General features: G+C 43.9%; 1 protein-coding gene across 1 annotated transcript in view; it reads right to left on the reverse strand.

Moving 5' to 3' along the window:
* ITGA11 (integrin subunit alpha 11) overlaps positions 1-25,338 on the reverse strand; it is a 97,239-nt gene that overhangs the window by 46,538 nt on the left and 25,363 nt on the right. Inside the window, exons 3-10 of the mRNA XM_083713072.1 lie at positions 10,559-10,668; positions 9,152-9,243; positions 7,527-7,641; positions 5,597-5,724; positions 4,450-4,598; positions 2,504-2,648; positions 871-1,036; positions 119-189 (exon numbers count right to left, since the gene is read on the reverse strand). Of these exons, the coding sequence (XP_083569198.1) occupies positions 119-189; positions 871-1,036; positions 2,504-2,648; positions 4,450-4,598; positions 5,597-5,724; positions 7,527-7,641; positions 9,152-9,243; positions 10,559-10,668 (976 nt within the window). The remainder of the gene's footprint in view (positions 1-118; positions 190-870; positions 1,037-2,503; positions 2,649-4,449; positions 4,599-5,596; positions 5,725-7,526; positions 7,642-9,151; positions 9,244-10,558; positions 10,669-25,338) is intronic.

A 25,338-nucleotide genomic window follows, 5' to 3' on the forward strand; every position in this document is an offset into this window, starting at 1 on the left:
GGCCTTTAGATGCCCCCATCCATCACAACCGAAAAGCTCTCCGCGTGCCAAAGCCACATGCCAAAGGCACATGAATCATGGTGGGGAAATGACAAAAACAAGAGTGTTATTCACTCACTTCCACAATATGGGATGAAAATCCCGTCTGGGACATTTCGAGGCCAAAGGATATCTCATGCTTGTTGGTGCCTGCAGACAAAAGGGAAAGGCATTTCAGGAATTGTTAGACACCTTCCATGGGGAAAAAAAAATCAGATGTCAAACAGGGACAATGGGAAAGGAAAAATAATAATAATGAAGTACCGCTTCCCAGCATAATTTTACAGCATTAATTTCTACAGTTTGGGGAATTAGGCATCTGGAGTTGACAGAACAGGAAGTAGAACACTGGTGAACTCGCATGAATCAAATTTTAACCTATGCTTTCTGAAATCTGGAACAAACTTCCACATAACTTCACAGCTTCACCTCTCAAGACTGAGAGGTGACAGGACAGTCACCTTCAAATACTTGTCACGTCAGGTGGAAGAAGGAGCAAGCTTCTTTTATGCTGCTCTGGAGAGTAGGACTTGAACCAACAAATGACAAGAAAGGAAATTCTGACTAAACATTAGGAAGAGACTAAATATTTCTGAGGGTAAGAGCTGTCTCAAATTTAGTCCTCCACATTTCTGCAACAGTTTGAGGGTTTTATTATTATTTTTAAAGCCCTTATAAAAATTCATTGGTGTTTTAGGGAAACACATGTTTGCATGCAGCTGTGACCAATATGCACATTTCTGCAAAAGGACTGACTGGCGTGACCTGCTTTTCAAAAGTGGGACAGGTGAGATGGAGAAACTTGAGGCAGTAGCAAACTCTGCAGCTCACCTTCCAAGCTGAAAATCCTTTCCCCCAGAGCGTCCACAATATCTTTGAGAGCAGCTTCATCAGTGACATTAAAAAAATGTTTTTCATCTGGGTCACTCGCTATATATTTGATTTCTTTCAGGAAGGCTTCAGGGTTGATCCCTCTTCTGTTATAATAGCCAAGAACCTGTATTAGAAAGCAAAAAGATGTGCCTCATATTTTTTTTCTGCAGAATGAAAGGCATTTGTCAAGAACATTCCAGCGCGAGGTTAAGGGCTCATCCAGATTTCTGCTCGTCTCACTGCTTTCCCTCAGAGAAACCCATTCTTTACCAATGAATTAGAACAAATGTCAGTTGGCTTTTCCAGCACTAAAGAGCTGAATCCGCCCACCTCAGGTCTACTGGGAGTGGCTCCTATAGGAAGAAGACCTTTTCAAGCCTGCTATCCCTAATGCTTTAAAACTAGAAATGATAGGGATTAAAACTAGGGACTTCTACAAGCAATGCCATGTGTCTGCTATACCTTTGGCACCAAAATGAACTTACCGTTTTTTTTCGTGTATAATACGCCCCCATGTACAAGATGCCCCCTATTTTTGAGGACTCAAAATTAAGAAAATGGGGGGAGATTGCCCAGCGTCAATGAGCTTTTTAAAGGGAGGATTGCCAAAAATCGCTCACCCGCCTGAGCTACGCTGCTTCTCACACAAATTGCAAAACCTGTTCCCTCGCCAGCAGAAGCAGCCAATTGCCCGCCCATTGGCAGCAATGGCAGCCAATCAACAACAGCCCTTTCCACAGCCATCAATAATGCACCCAATAACCACTGACAATCTCTGGGTCGCAGCACCAACCAATACCAAGTCCCCCAGATCCACTACCCATGTATAAGACGACTGCCAATTTTTGACATACTTTTTGAAGAAAAAACCCTCGTCTTATACAAGGAAAAGTACGGTACCTCTATGTCTGGGGGGGAATGCTAAGCCATGGTTTGTTTAGCCTAAGTGAGGTTTCTTTGAAAGTCTGAACCCAGCCTCAACCATGGTTTGTTTTCTGGCAAGACCATGTTGTTGCTAGATAACAAAAGTGTGGCTTGTTTTAACAATGGTTTGGCATTACATCTGAACCAAAAACCCTTGCTTAGCTAGGGTTTGTTTGGCCAGTTCACCCTGGATGCTCACCAAGCTACAGAGGATTTAGGCAAGGAGAGACTGTAAGCAAGCCAAACTTTGGAGGGGGAAAAGCATGGCTTGTTTGCTTTTCAGTGCAGTGACTCATGGTTCGTTGAGCAACCATAGCTTAGCATTATGTGCAAAAGCAACCATTGCCTCCCTGCCCTTTATAATAATAGCAACCTGCCACTATGTGTAATTAATGAAAGGAAAACTGAGATGGAACTGCTAGATATGCATTGAGCGTAACACATAGTTTGTCTCCCAGAGTGCACCTTTGAACACACTCCAGAAAACTCTGCAAGATCCAGGGTTTCTCTGATAGTCAAGTAAATGTCAATTGCGATCCTCAAAAGCAGAATGTCTGAAAACCAGCACTGATGGTTTCACCGGTGGAGAGTCCGATCCTGACTCTACATTCACTCTGGAGCAATTTTGGCCAAAGCTCCCAGTAGGTGGTGCCAAAAGGAGACTCACCGCAACAGCGTATCTGGTGACATTATCTTTCTCGCTGCCTTCAATCACCTTCTCGAGGTCGGGGCTGTCATGTGATTCTCCGTCTGTGATGACAATCATCACTTTCTTGGCGCCCTTGCGCCCGCCTTTCTGAAACGCCTCTGTGCTGAAATTCAAGAGATTATGGGGAGTTAACATTTCAGTTCTGCGGAAGTTTCCTTTGCAGATGAAGTGTGAATATCACAACATGTTCACAATGGCTGGTCTGGTTTCTATGGAGATTTTTTAAAGGGCTGAAGAAGCATCTTGGGAAGAAACATGGCGAATGAGAGACAAAAGTGAGAAAGAGATTGTCCAAGATCTTTAAGGAACTGTTTCTATTACAGTGGTACCTCAGGTTAAGTACTTAATTCGTTCTGGAGGTCCGTTCTTAACCTGAAACTATTCTTAACCTGAAGCACCACTTTAGCTAATAGGGCCTCCTGCTACCGCCGCACCGCTAGAGCACTATTTCTGTTCTCATCCTGAAGCAAAGTTCTTAACCTGAAGCACTATTTCAGGGTTAGCGGAGTGTGTAGCCTGAAGCATATGTAACCTGAAGCGTATGTAACCTGAAGCATATGTAACCCGAGGTACCACTGTAGGTTGAATTGAATGTTTCAGAACCAAAGCATGCCAAAGTTGTCTTATATCTAGGGATGGGGGAGAATTCTGATTTGTTATATTTATTTCTTTATTTCATTGCATTTATATCCCCACCTTTTCCTGCAAGGAGCTCCAGATGGCATATGTGGTTCTACTCGTTTAACCCTCACAACAACCCTGCAAGGTAGGTTTGGTTGAGAGGCTGTCACCGGTCCCCAAGGGCACACCCAATGAGTTTCATGGTAGAGTGGGGATTTGAACCCTGGCCTCCCAGGTCTTAGTCCAGGACTCTAGCCGTTATACCACACTGCAGTTCTCCAGTCAGGTGCTGTGTACTAAAGTGCATATACTTGGGTAAAGTGAGCACACCAAGTGAAGGCAACGTACAACTATTCATTACGTAAGGGAAAGGTAAAGGTAAAGGGACTTGCTGATCAGAAGGTCGGCGGTTCGAATCCCTGCGACGGGGTGAGCACCCATTGCTCAGTCCCAGCTCCTGCCAACCTAGCAGTTCGAAAGCAAGTCAAAGTGCAAGTAGATAAATAGGCACTGCTCCGGTGGGAAGGTAAACGGCATTTCTGTGTGCTGCTCTGGTTCGCCAGAAGCGGCTTAGTCATGCTGGTCACATGACCCGGAAGCTGTACGCCGGCTCCCTCGGCCAATAAAGCGAGATGAGCACCGCAACCCCAGAGTTGTCCGCGACTGGACCTAATGGTCAGGGGTCCCTTTACCTTTAACCTCATGAATACAAAAAGATACCAGCCATGCACAAGAATGTCCTTTGGGAGATCTTGAAGGAGAAAAATAGGTATATAGAAAGGAGACTTCCTGGATGCCAAGATCCAGGTTTGGAGCAAGTATTCTTCAGTGAGAGAACCCCAGCAGAGATTTAAAATCACAAAATATGCAGAAAAGTAAAGAGTGGAAATATAGGTTGTTAGATCTTTAAAATATGCCCTTGTGAGTTCCAGAACTTTCCTCTTCCCCTAGCATAAAGAAATACCACATATTTGGCAAGTTACACATGGTTTACTTACAAATCCTCTAAAGGTCAGATTCATGTGCATTCAGAAAAAGTTGTGCAGGCAGTAAAACTTGGCTTAGTTACAGTGGTGAAAGTTCACAGTGGTAAAAGTCCAGGAACTCAAGAGAGGTTGAGTTCATCAGGGTAAAAATAAGCTTGATTACCTTGCTCCCACAGTGATGGGGAGTGACTTGGCTAAGCCTGGCAGGGCAGCTTACTTTATGGTATTAACCCCTTCATGCACTAATTAGACTTAAGCATGTTGGTTATATGAGGCCGGTTGTCCCACATTGCTCACCGAGCAAATTCTATCCCGAAGGCCGTCCGGGTCTCTGTGCCCCCTCTCTGCTCAATGTGCCTGGCAGCTTCCACCACATCCTTCACAGACCTGTAGTCATTCAGATGGAACTCATGCACGGCATCTTCTCCATACTGGACGACTCCAACCTGGAATGGGGGAAAAGAAGGAGGAGCACATGGTTTGTGGATCCTTTAAGGCAAAGGTAGCCAATATGAGGCCCTCTGGATGTTGCTGGACTACAATACCCATCACCTTTGACCAATAGTCATGCTGGCTCAGGCTAAAGCCCAACAATATCTGGTTACACCGACTTTAATATATGTTGATACAACATTAATACAATACATATTTAGCAAAATGAAGTGCTTAATAGCACAGATTGCTATGTGAATAATGTCTTATACTGTACACATGATTCCTGCATTTAGCTCTTATTCCCGCATTGAAGGGAGCTGGAGCAGACGATCCTTCCAACTCTACAGTCCTATGATTCTACATCTGATATGTTGCACATATTACACCTGTGATAAAAACATAAGAAGAACCTGCTGGACCAGTTCAGTGGCCCATCTAGTTCAGCATCCTGTTCTCACAGAGGCCAACCAGATGCCTGTGGGAAACTGGCAAGCAGGATTCAAACATAAGAGCACCCTGCTCTTCTGCCATTTCCAGCAACTGGTATTCAGAAGCATAACCATCCTGGCTTGTAGCCATCAATAGCTTTCTCCTCCATGGATCTGCCCAATCCTCTTTTGAAGCCACCCAAGTTGGTGGCCATCAGTGCCTCCTGTGGGAGGGAGTTCCATAGTTTAACTATGTGCTGTAGGGGGCTGGACTAGATGACTGTTGGGGTTCCCTTCCAACCTCACGATTCTATGATTCATCCCAAAGGTTTGACGTTTGCAGAGTCTTTTGCCAGAGGTCAGACCCCTGCCTGCTCCCCTGGCCCAAAGCAGCCCAATGCATTTGCTTCATCCTGAGTAGCGTCTCTTTCAAATGCAAACAATATTCGATTGATTCTTGAAGAAAAGCACGGTGCGCTGGCAAGGGTGACGGTTCCTAGCACGCCAGCTTGGAAAAAGCTATAAAACAAAAGATGAGGATGTGCTGATATGAGAGAAATTCCTCACATGTGTTTTCTCACCTGTATTTGGCCTGGTCCAATGTAAAATTTCTCCAAGATGCTGATCAGGAAATTCTGTACTTCCACCCAGGGGTAGATGCTGTTGGAACCGTCCAGGACGATAATTATATCCATGTATGTCTGGCATCCTGCGATAGAACAGGCAGGAGATCATTAAGAGATCTTGGCTACTTTCAGGAAGCGGATAAAGGCTTGCCAATATATATATATATATTCTTTGTCTCCTTTGGAGCAAGAAAGTCCTGAATCTTAGGCCAATCTTTCTCCTTTCCTGTTCTGAAATCTTATCTCCTGGGTTCTACTGCGTTTCTTCGTTATTGAGGTTCCCTAAGGGTATATATATATCTATATTACATGTTTAATTGGTTTTAAAGTCTTCAAGAAACTCTGGGAACTGCAGTTCTGCATGGAGGCGAAGGATAAAAAAGCCTCAGCACCTCAGCAATGTACAGTTCGCAGGATTATTAGGAGGGAGCTGCAGAAATTATAGTGATGCTTATTTAGTTATTTTATAAAATGTATTCACTGCTTGATTCTTTTTTTAAAAAAACACACCTTTAAAGCAGTAGACAAAATAAAAGAAAAATATCAACAATAAAAAATAACAACAATAAATTAAGACTTTTGAAAAGTTAAAATAACAACTACAGATTGGGGACGCAGGTGGCACTGTGGGTTAAACCACAGGACCTAGGGCTTGCCGATCAGAAGGTTGGCGGTTCGAATCCCCGTGACGGGCTGAGCTGCCGTTGTTCGGTCCCTGCTCCTGCCAACCTAGCAGTTCGAAGGCACGCCCCAAAGTGCAAGTAGATAAATAGGTACCACTCCGGCGGGAAGGTAAATGGTGTTTCTGTGCACTGCTCTGTTTCGCCAGAAGCAGCTTTGTCATGCTGGCCACATGACCCGGAAGCTGTACGCTGGCTCCCTCGGCCAAGAAAGCGAGATGAGCACCGCAACCCCAGAGTCGGCCACGACTGGACCTTATGGTCAGGGGTCCCTTTACCTTTACTTTAACTACAGATTAAAACTCTCATCAACCTTCTTAACATCTGGGTAGGCTTGTCTAAACAAAAATGTTTTTAGCAGGCTCCGAAAAGAGGCTAGTGAAGCCACTTGCCTGATATCAATAGGCAGGGAGTCCCAAAGTGTAGTTGTTGCCACACTGAAAGATCAAGTTCTTACAAATGTAGAACAGGGGAGATCTGGGACCTGTAATTGTTCCAGTTTTGCCAATCAAAGCAGTTGAGTGAGCATATATGGGGCAAGGCGTTCTCACAGGTAAACCGGTCTCAGGTTGTTAATGGCTTTATATATTCATAGAAACACCTATTGTTACAGTAAGGCTGTGTGCCTCTCTGGCATGGCATAGGAACACATGGAAGGGGCAACATCACATACAACTCACCAGGGCATTGGGTTGGACCTCTGCAATATATCTGATCCCATAAAGGGGCCGTAGGGGGAGCATTGCTTGAGAAGCAGTAGAAAGAAGGTTGAAGCTAGAGTAACCTTCTCCTAACTTATAGCATACTGAGAAGTGGACCCAACACCAATAGTCTTCTGTAGGAACTTTTCTTTTTATCAAAAAACTACATTGTTTTCACCCTGTAATGTAAAGTCATAGATATCCAAAACATGTCCTTTTCTCTTTCTTTTGGGTCTGGAAGGAAAAGGTGTCTATGCTTCGCTGCTGCAATTTTTACTGTTGCCGGCCCACAAAATTCCCTTTGCTGTCCTGCTTCCATTCAAGCAGAGTTTCCTAGCCCCCCTCCCTCAAAGTGGTGCTGAAGGCATTAGAGACCAAAACCCCCTCCTCTGGCAGAGAGAGAGAGAGAGAGAGAGAGAGAGGGGGGGGGAAGGGAGGGAGGGAGGGAGGGAGGGGGAGGGAGAGAGAGGGAGAAAGGTCTATATAGCAGGCGCATTCTCATACTCTGGAGCGCTGGAGCCACAGTCTTGGAGAATCTGAAGTTGGAGTTCACCCTGGAGCACATTCCTGTGGTGTAGTAAGAACTTCCGCACTCATGAGACCAGAGAGGGCTGCAAGCCTGTGTGAAGGAGGGAACAAAACAGGGAGGAAGGTTTTAGAACTGCTACTGTCGGTTGTTGCTGGGGTAAATTCTTCAGGACACGGGACATGCCAGGAGTCTCTTTTAGATGTTTTAGCCAGGCCCAGAAGGCTAAAAAAAGGGAGTCAAAGTGATACAGGCTAGAATTCTTGTGAAGTTTAAACCTCTCCTTCCAGCACAGTGACTAGATTGGGATGGTCTTCTCAGTAGAGATGGATGGATCTGCCAATGTCACTTTCTCTGTAGGGGTGTGTGTGTGTGTGTGTGTGTGTGTGTGTGTGTGTATACAGTGGTAGCTCGGGTTAAGTACTTAATTCGTTCCGGAGGTCCGTTCTTAACCTGAAACTGTTCTTAACCTGAAGCACCACTTTAGCTAATAGGGCCTCCTGCACCGCCGGAGCACGATTTCTGTTCTCATCCTGAAGCAAAGTTCTTAACCTGAAGCACTATTTCTGGGTTAGTGGAGTGTGTAACCTGAAGCGTATGTAACCTGAAGTGTATGTAACCTGAGGTACCACTGTGTGTGTGTGTGTGTGTGTATATATATATATATATATATATATATATATATATATTCGCTTTCGTATATATATTCGTATATATATTTCGTATATATATTCCAATCTACATTCACATCAGTTGGGGGTTTTCTTTTGTTAAAATCCTCCTGAAAAGTCACCTGCAATTTAGTGTGAATTTCTCCTAATATACACACATTTTGCAAAGCGATTTCCCCTAATATATACATTTTCTGTATGTCTAACAGATGAGTTGTTATGCAAGCAGTACCCTAGGATATGCATTTGTGCACACTTTACTTGGCTGGAGAACTGGATTGGAAAATCCAAAGAAGCATGAATTTTTGAAGGGCTGCTAATGTTTCAGTTTACATATATTCCAGAAAGTGTGAATTAGGTAAACTTGCCTTTAAATGCAAACTGAATTGGATTTCTTCCTCATTCCTATTCCCCCAGTCATTGGACTGATTCTCTGAAGAGTGGGGGTGGGCGGGCTCTGTGTGTCTGTACAAGAATCTGTGCTGCCTGAACCCATCGTAGGCAAGCAGCCCCCATAAGGTTCCCCAAGACTGAATGCAACCCTCAAACCCAAAATAAAATAATGGGACTAGTCACTTCTGCTGTAGATCATTGGCTTGAGCGCAGCACCCCATGGTTGAATTCAACTGGACTTAACCGTCCAGGTGGGAGTCAGGTATCATATAAAGATAGGGCACACACAAATTTAAAGGGGTGTGTGTGTGTCACATTGCCATCACCATGTTAACTTCCACTCTAAACGTGTTATTTTAAGAGAAGGTGGAAGGTGGAATGAGGATGAGAAAGATGGAACTATGTAGCTTTTTATTTTTATTTTAAACTTGGTCCTGTGTTGCAGGTTGGGGTTAAAAATTGAGTCTTAGGCTTGTAACGACAGAAGACGGCAGCAACTCAGAGAACATCTGTAAGCCTACATGCAAATCATTCCTTACCAAAAAGCTGTTGTCTTTGGGGTTTGTGGTCAAGCTGAGACCCAGACGCATATTATCCTTGCGCTCCGACACATTGGAAAGAGTTACTCTTCCTTGGGAAAAGAATGCCAGAGTTAGGCATGTAGTGGAAAGGAGGAACACTTCAGAAAGTGTTTGTGCAAACTCTTTGCATTTCCCTCTAGCAGTTTTAATGCTTGGTTTTTCAGGAAGAGGGGCAGCAATCAGACCATGTATAAAACTGAAAACAATGCGCACTTACAGGAAGAGCCATAGTTCAGTGGCAGAGCATCTGCTTTGCATGCAGAAGGTACGAGGTTCAAATCCTGACATCTTCAGGTAGGGCTGTGAAAGGTTTCTTGCCTGAAACCTTGGATAATGGCTGCTAGTTAGTGTAGACAATACTGAGCTAGATTGATCAATAGTCTGACTTGGTCGAAGGCAGCTCCCTTCACTTACTCTCTCCCTTTGAACTTGGTTAACTGGTAGCATCAGTCTAAAACAGCATCAGCCTGAAACTGAAAAGGAACATTCAGAGCTGGTTGCCACCGTACTCTTAGGTCACCTACATGCTTAACCAGCATGCTTAACTCTAATTAATGCATGAAGGGGTTAAGACAATAGAGTAAGCTGTCCTGCCAGGCTTAGCTAGGTCACTTCCCCTCCTCTTAGGAGGAAGGGTTGCCAAGCTTTCTGTTCTCTCACATTCCTCCATGTGAACTCTGCCAGTAAGGAGGTCTAAACTGGATGCTCCAAGCTAAGACTGTGGGACTAAAGCAAGCCATCTCTGTGTTTCTATGCAAATTATTTAGAAAAATTTACCATTTTTGGAAGTTATACTGCCTGTGTTTTGTTGCTGTTGTATGGAAAAGCACATGAATCTGACATTTGAAGAGTTTATAAGTAAACAATTTTAAACTTACCAAACATGTGGTCTCTTTCTATGCTAAAGGAAGTGTGGAATTTTAGGAACAACTTAGAAGGGGGTATTTTAAAGGTCTAACAGCCTATATTTCTATGCTTTGCAGCATGTTTTGTTATTTTAATTCTCTCCTAGGGCTCTCTCACCAAACAATACTTGCCCCAAACCTGGATAGAGGCATCCAGGGAATAATATTTTTTATTATTTTACCATATCTATTTTTCATTTTTCATTTTAACCAACAAGATTGGCATTTCATAGAGGCCTGCTGGTTTCACTTCCCACTGAAAAATGTTCCAGGGCTATTTTGTTTAAAGACAAAATAGAACTGATCTAGTGGCAATCTTTCTTACCTATGTACAACTCAGAGAAGTCACTGGTAGCTATGGATGTGAAGACACATGTGCATTTGAGTGACCCTTAGCAATTTCAGTGGAGCACATACAGAAAAGATGCTCAAGGTGGTAGATTTTATCCCATGGGTTTACCTAGATTGAGCTTGGAACAAGTGCTGTTGGTTTCACCATTCACCGAACACTTGTAGACATCTCCAGTCTTCTGTTGCCCACTGGTCTCATAAGGGGCTCCGACCACCAGCCTGGAGAGAAAAAAAAAATTGAGGGGGGGGGTAGGAGGAGGTCTTTTATTGGCCATTTCTGAACATCACACTTTTGACCACAAACACTGAAAAGCCTTATGACTGAATGGTCTAACAAAATACAGAATATTGCTACCTTATTGAAATATACAATAATTTATAAAGATCAACTATAAAAAAATGTATAGAACGATGAAGTATTTATCTGACGTTTTGGAACGTCAAACACAAAGACAATATACAACCATATAATTGTAACTGATAAAAAGAAGCAGCATTGCATTATTGTATCGTCTTTGTTGGTCCTTCATGGTCAGTTGTAGCATATTTAAAAATATGTTATAATAATAAAAAAAATCAAACAAGCATAGAAAGCCTCCGAATTGAGTGCATGCATAGGAATTGCTTACAATTACCACCGTTTCCTTGCAGTCTGCTCCAACCCCCAAAATATTACACCATTCATTCATTCATTCATCCAGCCTTCACATTGGCATAATTTAGACAATAAAATCATAAGGGGGGGGGGGAACTATCCATAAAACATTGGTAATCCAGATACATTAAACACATGAAAGTATTGCACCAAATAGCAATGCATTGTAGCCAACTCAGGGAAAATCCAGTGAAATCAATGGGCCTAATTTAGACAGCTGAGATTCCTGCATTGCAGGGGGTTAGACTAGATAACACTTATCTAGGTTCCCTTCCAACTCTGCAGTTCTATAATTGTAGTCGTGTCCATTGATTCCAATGGGTATTCTTGTATTAGAACTAGAATTGGATATAACCAGGAGTGGCTAACTTGCAGGCCACAGGCCACGTTAGTCCCCACCCTCAAAAAAAGGTTTAAATTTTAAACCAAGGTGAACTGAAAATACGTTGTCGGGGTTTGGTAGAGGACAGATAATAAATATCTCAAGTGTGCTGTGTATGCACCTCTGGATAGGGCCCATGCACTAAGCCAGTGCTGGGAACCTGTGGCAATCCAGCTGTTGATGGACTCCAATGCCCATCATCACTATTGGCCATGCTGGCTTGGGTTGATGAGAGTCAAGAGTCCAAGTTCATCCGGTTCCCCATCCTTGCACTGAGCCTTCCGTCCAGTTAAGTGTGCAGTTCCCCTTAAGAAACAAACAGCCTCCCCAAACCTTCCAATATTTGGACACTGTCTATTGCCTTGCTAGACCACATCATGCTGTAGTGTAGAGGATGCTTGCAGTCACTTTTGGATGAGAGAAGAGAGGAGATGCATTCCCTGCCCCCAACCACATTTAATATTTAAGGACAGAGTTCATTCAACTCCAGCAGAACCCCACAACAGCCGGGAATCATAAAGAAATCTAAACAATGACTAATTCCTGTTTGGAATGGAGATCTTTTTCAAATCACCCGGATCGAAATCTGGCAGGAGTCGAGAGTCTGGGGACTAAATATATCAGCTGATTAAAAAAGAGTTTCAATGCAGAGCAGGAAGCAACATCAGTCAGTGTAATTTCTGGGAAACAATAGTTGGTCTTTATATATGACATGGTGGATTAGATGGAAGGTCCCCCTTATCTTTGATGGGGGATCTGAACCAGGGGTTGGAATCCAGTCAAGCATTTCCTCCCCACCCAGAAGAACATGAGGTACCACCCATTGGTACCCTCTCGGGGTTGGGTAGACTTGTAGAAGCTGGGCAGGCCTTGTTTGGCTGAATGCTTCCCATGGAGTGTGCTGCCTTCTGTTGCTCATGACCTGCTTTTGATGCTGCTAGAGCACATCATTGTATGCTACTGGAGAGCGCTGGCCCAAGGCTGGTCCCCTGGTAGAGACAGGAGAAGAGCAAGCAAGGCTCATTGCTTTTTCTAATATTTTTCTAATATGGGGGGCACACAGCTTTTTCTAATATGTTATATGTTCATATGATTTCTTGTCTTTTCTGTAATGTATTTTTATATATTTGTTCTTTAGTGTGAGACCTGTTAGGTGAATAGGTGACTAATAATTTCAATAAATAAATAAGACATTTTGCTGCCTGAGACAAAGGACAAGATATGGAACAAGCTTGTTTCCTGCTGCTCTGGAGGGCAGGACCCAAATCAGTGGATTCAAATGACAAGAAAATATATTCTGACTTAATAATAATAATAATAATAATAATAATAATAATAATAATAATAATAATTTATTATTTATACCCCGCCCATCTAGTTGGGTTTCTCGATTCACTCTGGGCAGCTCCCAACAGAATATTTAAAACACAATAAAACATCAAACATTAAAAGTTTTCCTAAACAGGGCTGTCTTCAGATGTCTTCTAAAAGTCAGTTGTTTATTTCCTTGCCACCTGATGGGAGGGCGTTCCACAGGGCAGGTGCCACTACTGAGAAGGCCCTCTGCCTGGTTCCCTGTAACCTCACTTCTCGCAGTGAGGGAACCACCAGAAGGCCCTCGGAGCTGGACCTCAATGTTTGGGCTGAACGATTGGGGTAGAGACGCTCCTTCAGGTATACTTAACATTAGGAAGAACTAATGAGCTGTTTCACAGTGGAATAGATGACCTCAGAAGGTGGGCCATTGCAGGTATTTAAGATGAGGTTGCATGGCCATCTGTCAGGGATTCTTTAGCTGTGGTTCCTGCATTGCAGGAGATTGACCATTGGGGCTCCTGGCAGCTCTACAATCGCTGTTGCTGCTGCTGCTGCTGCTGTTATCTACAATCCTATGATTCTATGATATCCTCCACCACACTTAAAGGCAGCAGGCTAACTTAGGGCAGGGAGGGCACACACAGTTTGGGCCTACAACTCTCTTCCCTTCAGTATCTTTTGCCTTAGGCAGCTGCCTCACTTTGTCTAATGGTAGGGCTGGCTCTAATACCAGAATACATCCATCATTCATGCAAAAGCCCTACCAAGGAATGTTTCTTCTACTTAGTGATGTTGCAGGGAATCAATCAGGGATGCCAAATATTCCTCTGTATGGAGTGATGTGCCGCATCTGGAATCCATGAGGGACCACCGCCAGCTGTCCCTCTGGATCTAGCTATGCTCAAGCTAGGCAGCTTTTCTGCAGCTCTTTCCTTTGGAAATGTCCAGGCCTTCTGCTTCCAGAAGAGAGTGGCAGGTAAGGGACTGATAGATGGACTGTTTCTAAGTTTCATCTCTGAGACTGAGCCTGCCCCAATGATGATGATGATAATGTCATGCAGTCCTGACGAAGGACAAACCTCCGGGAAAGATTCCCCACAGGCCTTGGCATTATGGACTACTTTTTACTCAGAAGCGAAAATCAAAATGCACTTGTTTTCAACCCAATCCCAACATCACCACCAGGCTGCAAAGGTAGCAACTGAACCGAGCATCTTATTTTTGAATAGCAAATAGGACGTCCAGCCAGCTAGTGAAGGAGGAGAGGAGATAAAGTTTTCAACAAACCGTGTTGACGCACCTCGTGGAGAACTCCTCAAATGCAGTTGTCAAGGCTCTGACATCTGCAGCAGCTAATCCCCATCTCCACCTTCAAAGTAACTGGGGAAATATTTCCATGGACGCTAAGTTTCCATGAGGCTCAATCACCACCGCTCTTTAAAAACTTAAAGTTCAACCCCAATGGAAAGCAATGTGTCATTGTCCAAGAAAGACAAAAAAAAATTATGTGGCTTCCTTTCATTTTAGGACTTTGCCTCCTTCATTGTCATGACTGTTATAGGTTTTGGTTTCCTCCATAGCTCTAAGCTTGAATGACTCACTTTTTAATGCTTTATATAGCTTTGGAATTGCGATGCCTCTGGAATTGGGTGGGAGATGTTTAGGCTTGCTTAGGCAGCATTATTAAAATTCTAGAGGCAACCACAGAATGTTGTTGGATATCCAATCCATCCCCTCTTGAAATGAAGGGCCCTGCGGGAGAGAAGACTCTGCAAAGGTGGCTGTTGGATTATCACTATTTTAAGAGACTTGTGCCAAGTTTCCTTTCATTATCATCCGTGGGCCTCACAATGCAGCTTTCTTCTGGGCCAGAGTTCACCCCCTGCTATGGATTCCCTAATTCATGCTAGGTCAGAGAACATAAATAAAGCCTACTGGATCAGGCCAATGGGCATCTTGTCCAGCATCCTGTTCTCACAGTGGCCAACTAGATGCCTAAGGGAAACCTGCAAGCAGGATTCGAGCACAAGAGCCCTCTCCTCTCCCGTAGTCTCCAGGAACTAGGTAAAGGTAAAGGTGACCGACTCTGGGGTTGCGGCACTCATCTTGCTTTATTGGCCGAGGGAGCTGGCGTATAGCTTCCGGGTCATGTGGCCAGCACGACTAAGCCACTTCTGGCGAACCAGAGCAGCGCACAGAAACACCGTTTACCTTCCCGCCGGAGCGGTACCTATTTATCTACTTGCACTTTGACGTGCTTTCGACCTGCTTGGTTGGCAGGAGCAGGGAATGAGCAATGGGAGCTCACCCTGTCGTGGGGATTCGAACCGCCGACCTTCTGATCGGCAAGTCCTAAGCAAGTCCTAAGTCCTGTGGTTTAACCCACAGCGACTAGTTACAGAAGCATTATTGCCTCTGACTGTGGAGGAAGAACACAGCAGTTCCCCACACTTACACAGCAAAGGGAAAAGTAATAATATTTAAACAATCAATGTTTATTTAATTACTTCATTCGTGCAGCGGTTTGACTTCATCCCCAGAGGTGTACTTCATTGTCTCTCGAGACAGGCAGATGCCAACAACAACTTCATTAAATAGCATATCTTACTGCTTCTGATACCGCCTAGAAACCATAATCATCAGCACAATATTGATATGCCGCTCTTTTGCCCGCCAGTGGCATATTAAAACCATAAAATGTCCAATAAAATGTCACCGTCAATCAAATCCATGTAAGGCAGAAAAATCACAACACACAAGGGCCAGGAGATACTGTCTCCTGGTCAGAAGTGCTCTCGCTAATCCTACTTTCCACATTCTTAGGGTCTAGAAACATGAAATGAAAAATACTTAAAAACAACAAGCCAACTTACCAAAAGTGGAACAATTAATGATGTTATTAATTGTGAACGTATGCATTATTTAGTATTCACCATGAACAAAAGCATTAATTGTGAATGTATGTATTCACCATGAACAAAAAAAGTAGTCTATTTGAGATATTTATATACTTTTCAAGCAAACCTTATCAAGTGGTCTTAATATGAAATATTAAAAAGCATCAATGAAAACTATAAAAAGAAATGACAAGTTACAGGGGGAAAACATTCTGGATCAACTGCAAGACCTAGGTCAGGGTGGTCCAGTGCGTGGCCTGAGGCTAAGACCTCTTTTGGTGGCCTTTGGCAACATTCAGTGCCCCCCCACTACGCTCTCACTGCCTTCCCAGAGCCAGATAAGTGAGGTGTTGGGCTTTGGGAAGGAGGCATGAAGGCTCTGGCAGGGTCCTAGAGTCCCCCTTCCTCCTTCGCAAAGCCTAGTTAGCAGTTTCCCAGCTTTGGGAAAGAGGTGGGTGGGACACCAAATTGTGGGCTCATTCCCCCACTCCATGTGACAAGGCAGCATGTGGCCTGTGGGTTCTGTGCTGAAGTACTTTTGCGGCCCACTTGGTATGAAAAGTTGGACTGCCCTGACCTAGATAGTCATCAACTCACCTGGCTGATGCAGTTGGCTACTTAGGAGCATCTGAGTGCCAGAGAATAGGCTGAATTCCTTGAAGGAAACCTGTGCTGTGCTTGAGGTGTGAATTACTAGCTGGTTGCTAGACCCTCCAAGCAAATCTTGCTTGTGGCAAAGCTTTTCATTTGCAAAACCCCACTTGGTAATTAGACACCTCAGAGTGATGATATACAAAACCAGATTCTTTTGTTGTAAAGGCATCAAACATGGCTGTTTTAAAGTCTTTTTTTCCCCTTGCAGAATTAATGTAGTTTCCCCCCTGTTTTGTCTTAAATATCTAGCACAGGGGTCTGCAACCTTTAAGACAAAAAGAGCCACTTGGACCCGTTTCCGAAGAAAAAAAAACTGGGAGCCGCAAAACTCGTCATTATAAAAATAACCTTTTTGTCACTTTTTTTATTATTTCTTTGTTTGACCTCAGAATTACTCCTCCTCATAGAAATAAACGTTAAATTAACAAGTTACCTTTTTTTGTTCAGAACAGTGACCAGCGTACATGCCCCCTTTCAATGCAGTGACCAGCATACATGCCTCTTACAATGTAGCGGGCGGGAAGGTGACGTCGGGACGGTGCGTGACTAACGCACGCACCGCCCCCATGCGACGTCACAGCCAGTACAGCGTCCGCCACAGTGGGGAGTGTCGGGGCGCACAATGCGCCTCCTCCCCTCACTAGTATACGCCCTGGAGCCGCGGCAAAGGTGTAAAAGAGCCACATGCGGCTCCAGAGCCGCGGGTTGCAGACCCCTGATCTAGCATAAAACCAAACCAGCTGTGATGGGTCTGGTTATTTTTTCCAGTCGCTGTGTAGCATGCAATGAATGGACAGAGAATGAAAACCACTTTTCTTATTTTGGCTCTTTGGACTTTGAAGCCAGAGGGACCTATTTTCAGCATCTACGCTCAGGGAAGGCCTGTAGGGAACTCTAGGAAATGTAGCTCTGTGAGGCGAATAAGGACCACGCGGGTGGTGCTGTGGTCTAAACCACAGAGCCTAGGACTTGCAGATCAGAAGGTCGGCGGTTTGAATCCCCGCAACGGGGTGAGCTCCCGTTGCTCGATCCCTGCTCCTACCCACCTAGCAATTCGAAAGCACGTCAAAGTGCAAGTAGATAAATAGGTACTGCTCTGGTAGGAAGGTAAACAGCGTTTCCATGCTCTGCTCTGGTTCACCAGAAGCGGCCTAGACATGCTGGCCACATGACCCGGAAGCTGTACGCCGGCTCCCTCGGCCAATAAAGCGAGATGAGCACCGCAACCCCAGAGTCGGACACGACAGGACCTAATGGTCAGGGGCCCCTTTACCTTTACTTTAGCAACTATTTGCACCCTTAACAAACTGCAGATCCCAGGTATTTAAAGTGATAGCAAAGCACTTTAAATACACGGTGTCAATGTGTCAAAGGCTGAAGAACTGTGTCTGGCTGAGGACAAGGTCTCTATGCCCTCCAGGGCAAATTTCACTGATGTCTGCTCTGTCTTGCAACTGTCACTTATTCCTAAATATTCCTTTCCTTTGTCCACAAAAGAAGACAGGCCTGGTTCCTGGAGCCACGGGCAGAAGTGAACAATAACAGCAGCCAAAATGCAAAGAGCTCCTGAATTTCATTGGCATTTCGATTCTACATCTAATCAGCTACTCACTGAAATAATAAACCGATGGGGGAAAGAGCTATACAGTTACACATGTTTAAAATACACACGTATATTGCATTTCCCAAAAAATATGTATGATTAATGTGAAAGACACCAGACAGAGAAAAAAGAAACGGGTATTTTTGGAAAAGCAGACATGAAACAACAGAAGATCAGCTCGTTCTTTGCAATCAATGGAACAGTTAATCTCCGGCAGCAGCTCTGGAGCCACTAATTTATTCAAGATGGGGCTGGGCGGCAAATGAGAGCTGAGAAAGGGAGTGGGTCGCAAGGAGGGTTTCAATGGGTTTGGTTGGAAAGGAGGGGGTTGCCAGCACCCACCCACCCACCCCTGGATTCAATTGAGTTTCCATTTAAAGGTGAACTTACTCAATTCACACTATCTGAAGCAATATGTTATCTTCACTCTGCTATTGATTTCACACGGTTCTTGGAAATTCACAGCGTCTCCGAATTTTGCGACGCAGTTCTCCAGCCAAGCAAAGTGTACAAAATTGCATATACTGGGGTATCATGTGCTTAACTGATGTATTTTAACTATTTTTAAAAATACTTTGATTTTTTAAAATCTGTGTTTTGTAATGGAAGTGTTGGAAGCTGCAACTGAATCCGAGCTTGGGAGAAAGGTGGGATATAGATAGATAGATAGATAGATAGATAGATAGATAGATAGATGATAGATGATAGATAGATAGATGATAGATAGATGATAGATAGATGATAGATAGATGATAGATGATAGATAGATAGATAGATGATAGATAGATGATAGATAGATAGATAGATAGATAGATAGATGATAGAGATACAGATAGATAGATAGATAGATAGATAGATAGATAGATAGATAGATGATAGATAGATAGATGATAGATAGATAGATAGATAGATAGATAGATAGATAGATGATAGAGATAGATGATAGATAGATAGATGATAGATAGATAGATGATAGATAGATAGATGATAGATAGATAGATAGATAGATAGATAGATATAGATAGATAGATGATAGAGATAGATAGATAGATAGATAGATAGATAGATAGATAGATAGATGATAGATAGATAGATGATAGATAGATAGATAGATAGATAGATAGATAGATAGATGATAGAGATAGATGATAGATAGATAGATGATAGATAGATAGATGATAGATAGATAGATAGATAGATAGATAGATGGATAGATAGATAGATAGATAGATAGATAGATAGATAGATGATAGATAGATAGATAGATGATAGATAGAGATAGATAGATGATAAATAGACAGATGCACGCACACACGCACATATATATACACACACATTAAATAATATTGTAAGTATTATGTGCACTGGTGTGTGGGTGTGGGATTCACTCCCCAGCCTTTCTGGTACAATACCTCCTTCTTCAGTAATATGGAACAACATGGCTGCTCTCTTGGAATGGGCCTCTAAAAATCCACAAGACTTGAGCAAAAATTGGAATTCTTCCAATGGGCGTTGCAAAAAAAAATTCCAGGGCAGGGTGTTATATTGCGTTTATAGGCTGGATTTGGAAAAGGACATTAGGGGCTTATCACTTTCAGTCAATTCCACCCCCTGCTCCAACCCCCCTGGCTCAGCCAGCTTTCCCTAAAATAAAATAGACAGCATGTGACTTGGGGTCTTGAACCTGCATTTCCACAGGTGGCTCTGGCCTCCATAGGCTTTGGATGGGGCCACGCCCCCGGAGTCCTTTACCGGACTACCCTTCGCAACCAGGGGTGGTGATGGCACTTCTCCCCCCCAACTACATAAAAATACCCTGACCAATGCCTCACTGCCAAACCGTGGAAGTTGTGACGATTTGCTACGAGGTAGACGAAAAAACCAAATGGCCAGTGCCAAGTAGAAAAATTCCTACCAGGTCCCTTAATGGCGACCAACCAAAGTCCATAACAAGGTCAAAGATAAACCCTAAAGGGAGGGTGGGTGGGAGATTCCCAGCTGATCGGTGGCAAAGAGGAAGCTCCTCTGCCGCGCTTGCCTTAAATGCGGCAAGCCACGCCCACTGAGCCAGCCGATACGCTGGCCAGGGGATGACGCGGCAGAGGATTCCCCCTGTACGCGCAGGGCTGTGAGCCAGCCCCCGTGCAGGTGTTGTGGGTGGGAAGCCCACAACCCCACCTCCTCCCTAGGGTCAGAAGTGGCTTTCTTAAACATATGATGAATTTTAGAAATAGCCCTTACAGCTGTCTCTCCCGCAATTGCAGTGGAGCATGTAGTCATCCTATTGCCTGTCTCAGGTGATTTTTTTTTAAAAAAAATTAGTGTACAGAAAATGAATCACAGAATTCAAGAGTTGGAAGGAAGCCAAGGAGTCATCTAGTCCACCCTCTGCAATGTAGGAATCGCAACTAAAGATGCAAAATGTGACCCCCAGGTCCCTTCCAGCTCTACAATTCTATGATTCTATGTACCATACAGGTCATAATTGTGGCTCTCCTTTGTAACCACCTTTTGTTTTTAATTCCCACTTTCCCTTCCCTTACAAGCTCAAAGTAGTTTGCTTTTCCAGTGTTTAGGGTTTTTCCACTCCAGTTCCAAGCTCAGGCCCTCTCTGAGCATTGAGCCCAAGCTTATGCCTGTTTACTTGGAATCGAGCCCTACTGATTTCAATTGCTCCCAAGTCGGTGGGCGCAGAAAGATGGTCCTCCCTGCCACTTTTTACAGCCTTATTAGGGAAGGAACTGTTTGTGGTTTGGGAAAGAGGTTTTGGGGTTTTGCAAGATGAAAAGAGCCACAGGCCTTGTGAGAAAACAAGCTTGGAAGAGTTGCTATGCAGGCCGCCCCATGACCACAGAGTCAGCAAACAACATCTGAGCTGTGCTAACTAACACCTGTGAAACCAGACTGAGGCCATGTGGAAAATGAATTAGCCTTCCCTTGTTCAGGCCCTGGCAATGTCTAGGCTCATATCAATAGGGAAAAGAAGCCAGGATTCATGGATGAGGACCCAGCTATTTCCATTTCAGAATGGGGAAAACCAGCATTTCATTTCTAAGAAAGAATGAGCAGGTGCAGGCAAGCATATTAGGGATGGGGAAGAAATATGATTCAGTTCACATGTAAATGCAAATCAACCTAATTCACACTTTCTGATACAGGACGCAAACTGAAACACAGCCATCCTTTGAAATTTGCGCTTCTCTACATTTTGCAGTATAGTTCTCCAGCCAATTAATGTGTACCAAAATACATACAGCATGGTAAAATGTGCACAAAAGTGCATATATTGCTGAAAATGCCATACAAAAAAGCATATTTTAGAGAGAATTGCATTTGGAGAATTTTGCAGTACTGTGCTGATGAATTTTCAAGAGGGTTTTTTAAAAACAGTAATTTGCAATTGTTTAGTTGTGTCCGACTCTTTGTGACCCCATGGACCACAGCACGCCAGGCACTCCTGTCTTCCACTGCCTCCCGCAGTTTGGTCAAACTCATGCTGGTAGCTTCAAGAACACTGTCCAACCATCTCGTCCTCTGTCATCCCCTTCTCCTTGTGCCCTCAATCTTTCCCAACATCAGGGTCTTTTCCAGGGAGTCTTCTCTTCTCATGAAGTGGCCAAAGTATTGGAGCCTCAGCTTCAGGATCTGTCCTTCCAGTGAGCACTCAGGGCTGATTTCTTTAAGAATGGATAGGTTTGATCTTCTTGCAGTCCATGGGACTTTCAAGAGTCTCCTCCAGCACCACTCCTTCATGGATCACTGCCTTGCTGTGGCGAAGGGGCTTGAATAACTCAGAGAAGCTATGAGCTATGCCATGCAGGGCCACCCAAGATGGACAGGCCATAATGGAAAGTTTTGACCAAACGTGATCCATTTGGAGTAAGAACCTGCAAGCCACTCCAGTATCCCTGCCAAGAAAACTCCATGGACAAAGACAACAGTAATTTGCAAACTGATGTGGAAATGTGAAAAACTGGACTTAAGACTGGAAAACAGAGAAACCGAGAGAAACCAGAATTGGTGGATTTGTCCACCCCATCTCTGGCATGAAGACTACAATTTGGGTCCACCTTCTGCCCCATCCAGGGCAAAAAGGGCTGGTATCACCTGGTTACTACAACTCCATGCTCTAAGAATCTGTGGCCCTCCAGCTGGTGGACTGCAGCAGGGTTTGCTAACTTGTGGGTCTCCGTATATTGCAGGCTCCAACTCCCATCAGCCCCTGCAGGCAGCATGGGCAGGGATGATGGGAGTTGTAGTCTAGCAACATCTAAAGGGTCAAAGGTCTCCTCACCCCTACCTAAGCATCTCTTTTTTTAACTGAATTGTTTACATCGAGAATGAAACAGGTATTTCCGCAGAGGATGTGCAAAATACAATGCCACTTCCTGGAAGACCTTTCTTCTCATTTTGTTGGCAATTCAGGAACACAGGAAACTGCTTGTACCCAGTCAGACCATTGGGTCCATCTAGTTCAGTATTTAGCGATGTATGGAAGTGAAAGCTGGACCATAAAGAAGGCTGATCGCTGAAGAATTGATGCTTTTGAATTATGGTGCTGGAGGAGACTCTTGAGAGTCCCATGGACTGCAAAAAGATCAAACCTATCTATTCTTAAGGAAATCAGCCCTGAGTGCTCACTGGATTGACAGATCCTGAAGCTGAGGCTCCAATACTTTGGCCACCTCATGAGAAGAGAAGACTCCCTGGAAAAGTCCCTGATGTTGGGGAAGATGGAGGGCACAAGGAGAAGGGGACGACAGAGGATGAGATGGTTGGATAGTGTTCTCGAAGTTACAAACATGAGTTTGACCAAACTGCGGGAGGCAGTGGAAGACAGGAGTGCCTGGCATGCTCTGGTCCATGGGGTCACAAAGAGTCGGACATGACTAAACAACAACAACAAGTTCTGTATTGTCTACACTGACTGGCAGCAGCTGTTTGGGGTTTCTGACAAGGGGACATTTCTGGCCCCTACTTGGTGAAATTGGGAATTGAACCTCGGACTGTCTGATTGCAAAGCAGATGCTCTATCAAGTGGCTCCAGCTGGTTGCCTTCTAGCAGCTCATACCTTTCCTTAGGTTAAAAAAAAAAATGTTTCCCCAATGGGATAATCCCCACAAAAATATTCTCTTTAATCTTTAACAAGCAATGAGGTGACTTTACTTTCTTTTCCCAAGTCATAATGAGTGTTTTCTTCCTGTTTTAAATCAAGCCCTCTCATCCAAATCTGACACAACTGTAATCTAAACAGATGTTCTCAGTGACTGTGGCTTTGGGCTTGGAAGGGATAATTCTAATTACATAGCATCTTCTGAGGAGTGCATCTCTTAATTCACTGCTTGGCATATGGAAGCTTCTTTGAATCATCTCTGCATACTGATTTGAGAGGGTGGGAGCTGATCTATAAAATGGGTTCTTCAAGACAGGCTGGCAGGGGTTGATGGGAGTTGTAGTTCAAAACATCTGGAGAGCTGAGAGTTGGGGGAATGCTGCTACAGTTAAAGAGCCCCATGTGCCAGCTACATTGGGGTTGTGATATATTGATAAGGGCTGCTTTGCTAAACCCAACAAAAAACACCCATTGGAGGCAATCATGAGTTGCATTATGATATCAGTGTTTCAGAACCAAAAATACTGCATAGAATGGTTGATGAATCAATAGTGCGATGCAGCAGCAAAACAAAACAAAACAAAACAAAACAAAACACACCAGCTAATGCATTTCTATGCTACATCAAAAGAAGTATAGCGTCCAGATCAAGGAAAGTCATATTACCACTCTCTTCTGCCTTGGTCAGATTGAATCCTCATTTTGTCTTCTGTGGCATTAGTTACCCCTCTCAATTTTGTGTCAAGTGCAAATTTGATGAGCATTCCCTCAATTCTTTTGTCCAAGCCATTTATAAAGGTTTTGAACAACAGCAAGCACAGGACAGAACCCTGCGGCTCCCCACTTGTCATTTCCCCCCAGGATAATGAGGAACCATTAGTGAGCACACTCTGGGTTTGGTCAGTCAACAAGCTCCAAATCTACCTAACAGTTATCTTGTATATCCCACTTTTTACGAGCTTCCCGCAAGAATATCATGGGCGACTTTGTCCAAAGCCTCACTGAAATCAAGATACTCTACATTTACAGCATTCCCCTGATCCACCAAACTTGTAACTCTAAACCAATAAAGAAATGAGATTTGTCTGGCCTGACTTGCTTTTGGGAAACCCATGCTGGGTCTTAAGAATCACATCTTCTTTTTCTAAGTGCTCATAGACCAACAGTTTAATTATCTGTTCTAGGACTTTTCCTGGTATCAATGTGAAGCTGACTGTTTAGTAGTGGAGTGAACTATAGTGGAATGGACAATTTCAGAAGGTGGTGGACTCTCCTTCATTGGAGGTTTTTAAACAGAGGCCTCCATATTTTGAATATATAAAGAGGGAGAGTCATACTCCTCCCATCATTCACTCCTCAATGTGGTTGGGCTATAGAGACTCATCTTAAAAACTTAACTACATGTAACTGCATCTCTGTATTTTTTTAATATACTGAATATGCTCCATGTATAGTTGTTATTGTTTGTATGGTTATGTCTTAGTGCAGGGGTCGTCAACCTGTGGCCCATGGACCACAAGTGACCCATGGGGGCAATTTAACCGGCCCATAAGCCCCCCCCCAAACTGAGCCACCTGCTTGGCGAGTCCCCATGCGCTGTGCTAAACTGGCATGGCACATAGACTCACTTCCGCAGTGCCGGAAATCGCATGTATGCATTCCCAGATGCCGGAAATTGTGTCTGCGCATGCCCAGACACTGGAAATCACACACGCAATCTGGCCAATGGAGAGATCTCTTTGGGACTTTACCAGCCCAGGCAGGTAAAACCTTGCCGAGCCCTGTCTTAGTGTGTCCATATGTTTTTGATAAAATCAATATATTTATGATAAAATCAATTTTTTTAAAAAATAGCAGAGATCTGTCATGTGTGATCTAGCCAAGATTCCTGCTTTGCAGGGGTTGGACTAGATGACCCTTGGAGGTACCCCTCAGTGCTACAATTCTATAATTCTATGATTAAGTCCATATGCGATGGGAAATATCAGTTGTGTTTACTACAGAAGGAAGGCCTATGGAAGCCAACGAATCCTCCTTTGCTTTCATGAGAGAATACAATGGGACCTGTAGTTTGCAGTGAGCACTGAAATGACAATAAACCACAATCCAAGCAGGAGACAAAACCAATTTCTTTGGCGATCCAGAATTTCCAGAGTGGGGAAAAATATGTGCGAGAGCATTCTGTCGAAAATCTCTTTGGCTCCCGCAATTTGAAACAAATTCAGGAACAACAGTTCAGTTCTGGCAATGCTTTGTTATTTCTAGAG

The sequence above is a fragment of the Podarcis gaigeae genome (genome assembly GCF_964106915.1).
Source record: "Podarcis gaigeae genome assembly, chromosome: 14".
Taxonomy (NCBI): Eukaryota; Metazoa; Chordata; class Lepidosauria; order Squamata; family Lacertidae; genus Podarcis; species Podarcis gaigeae.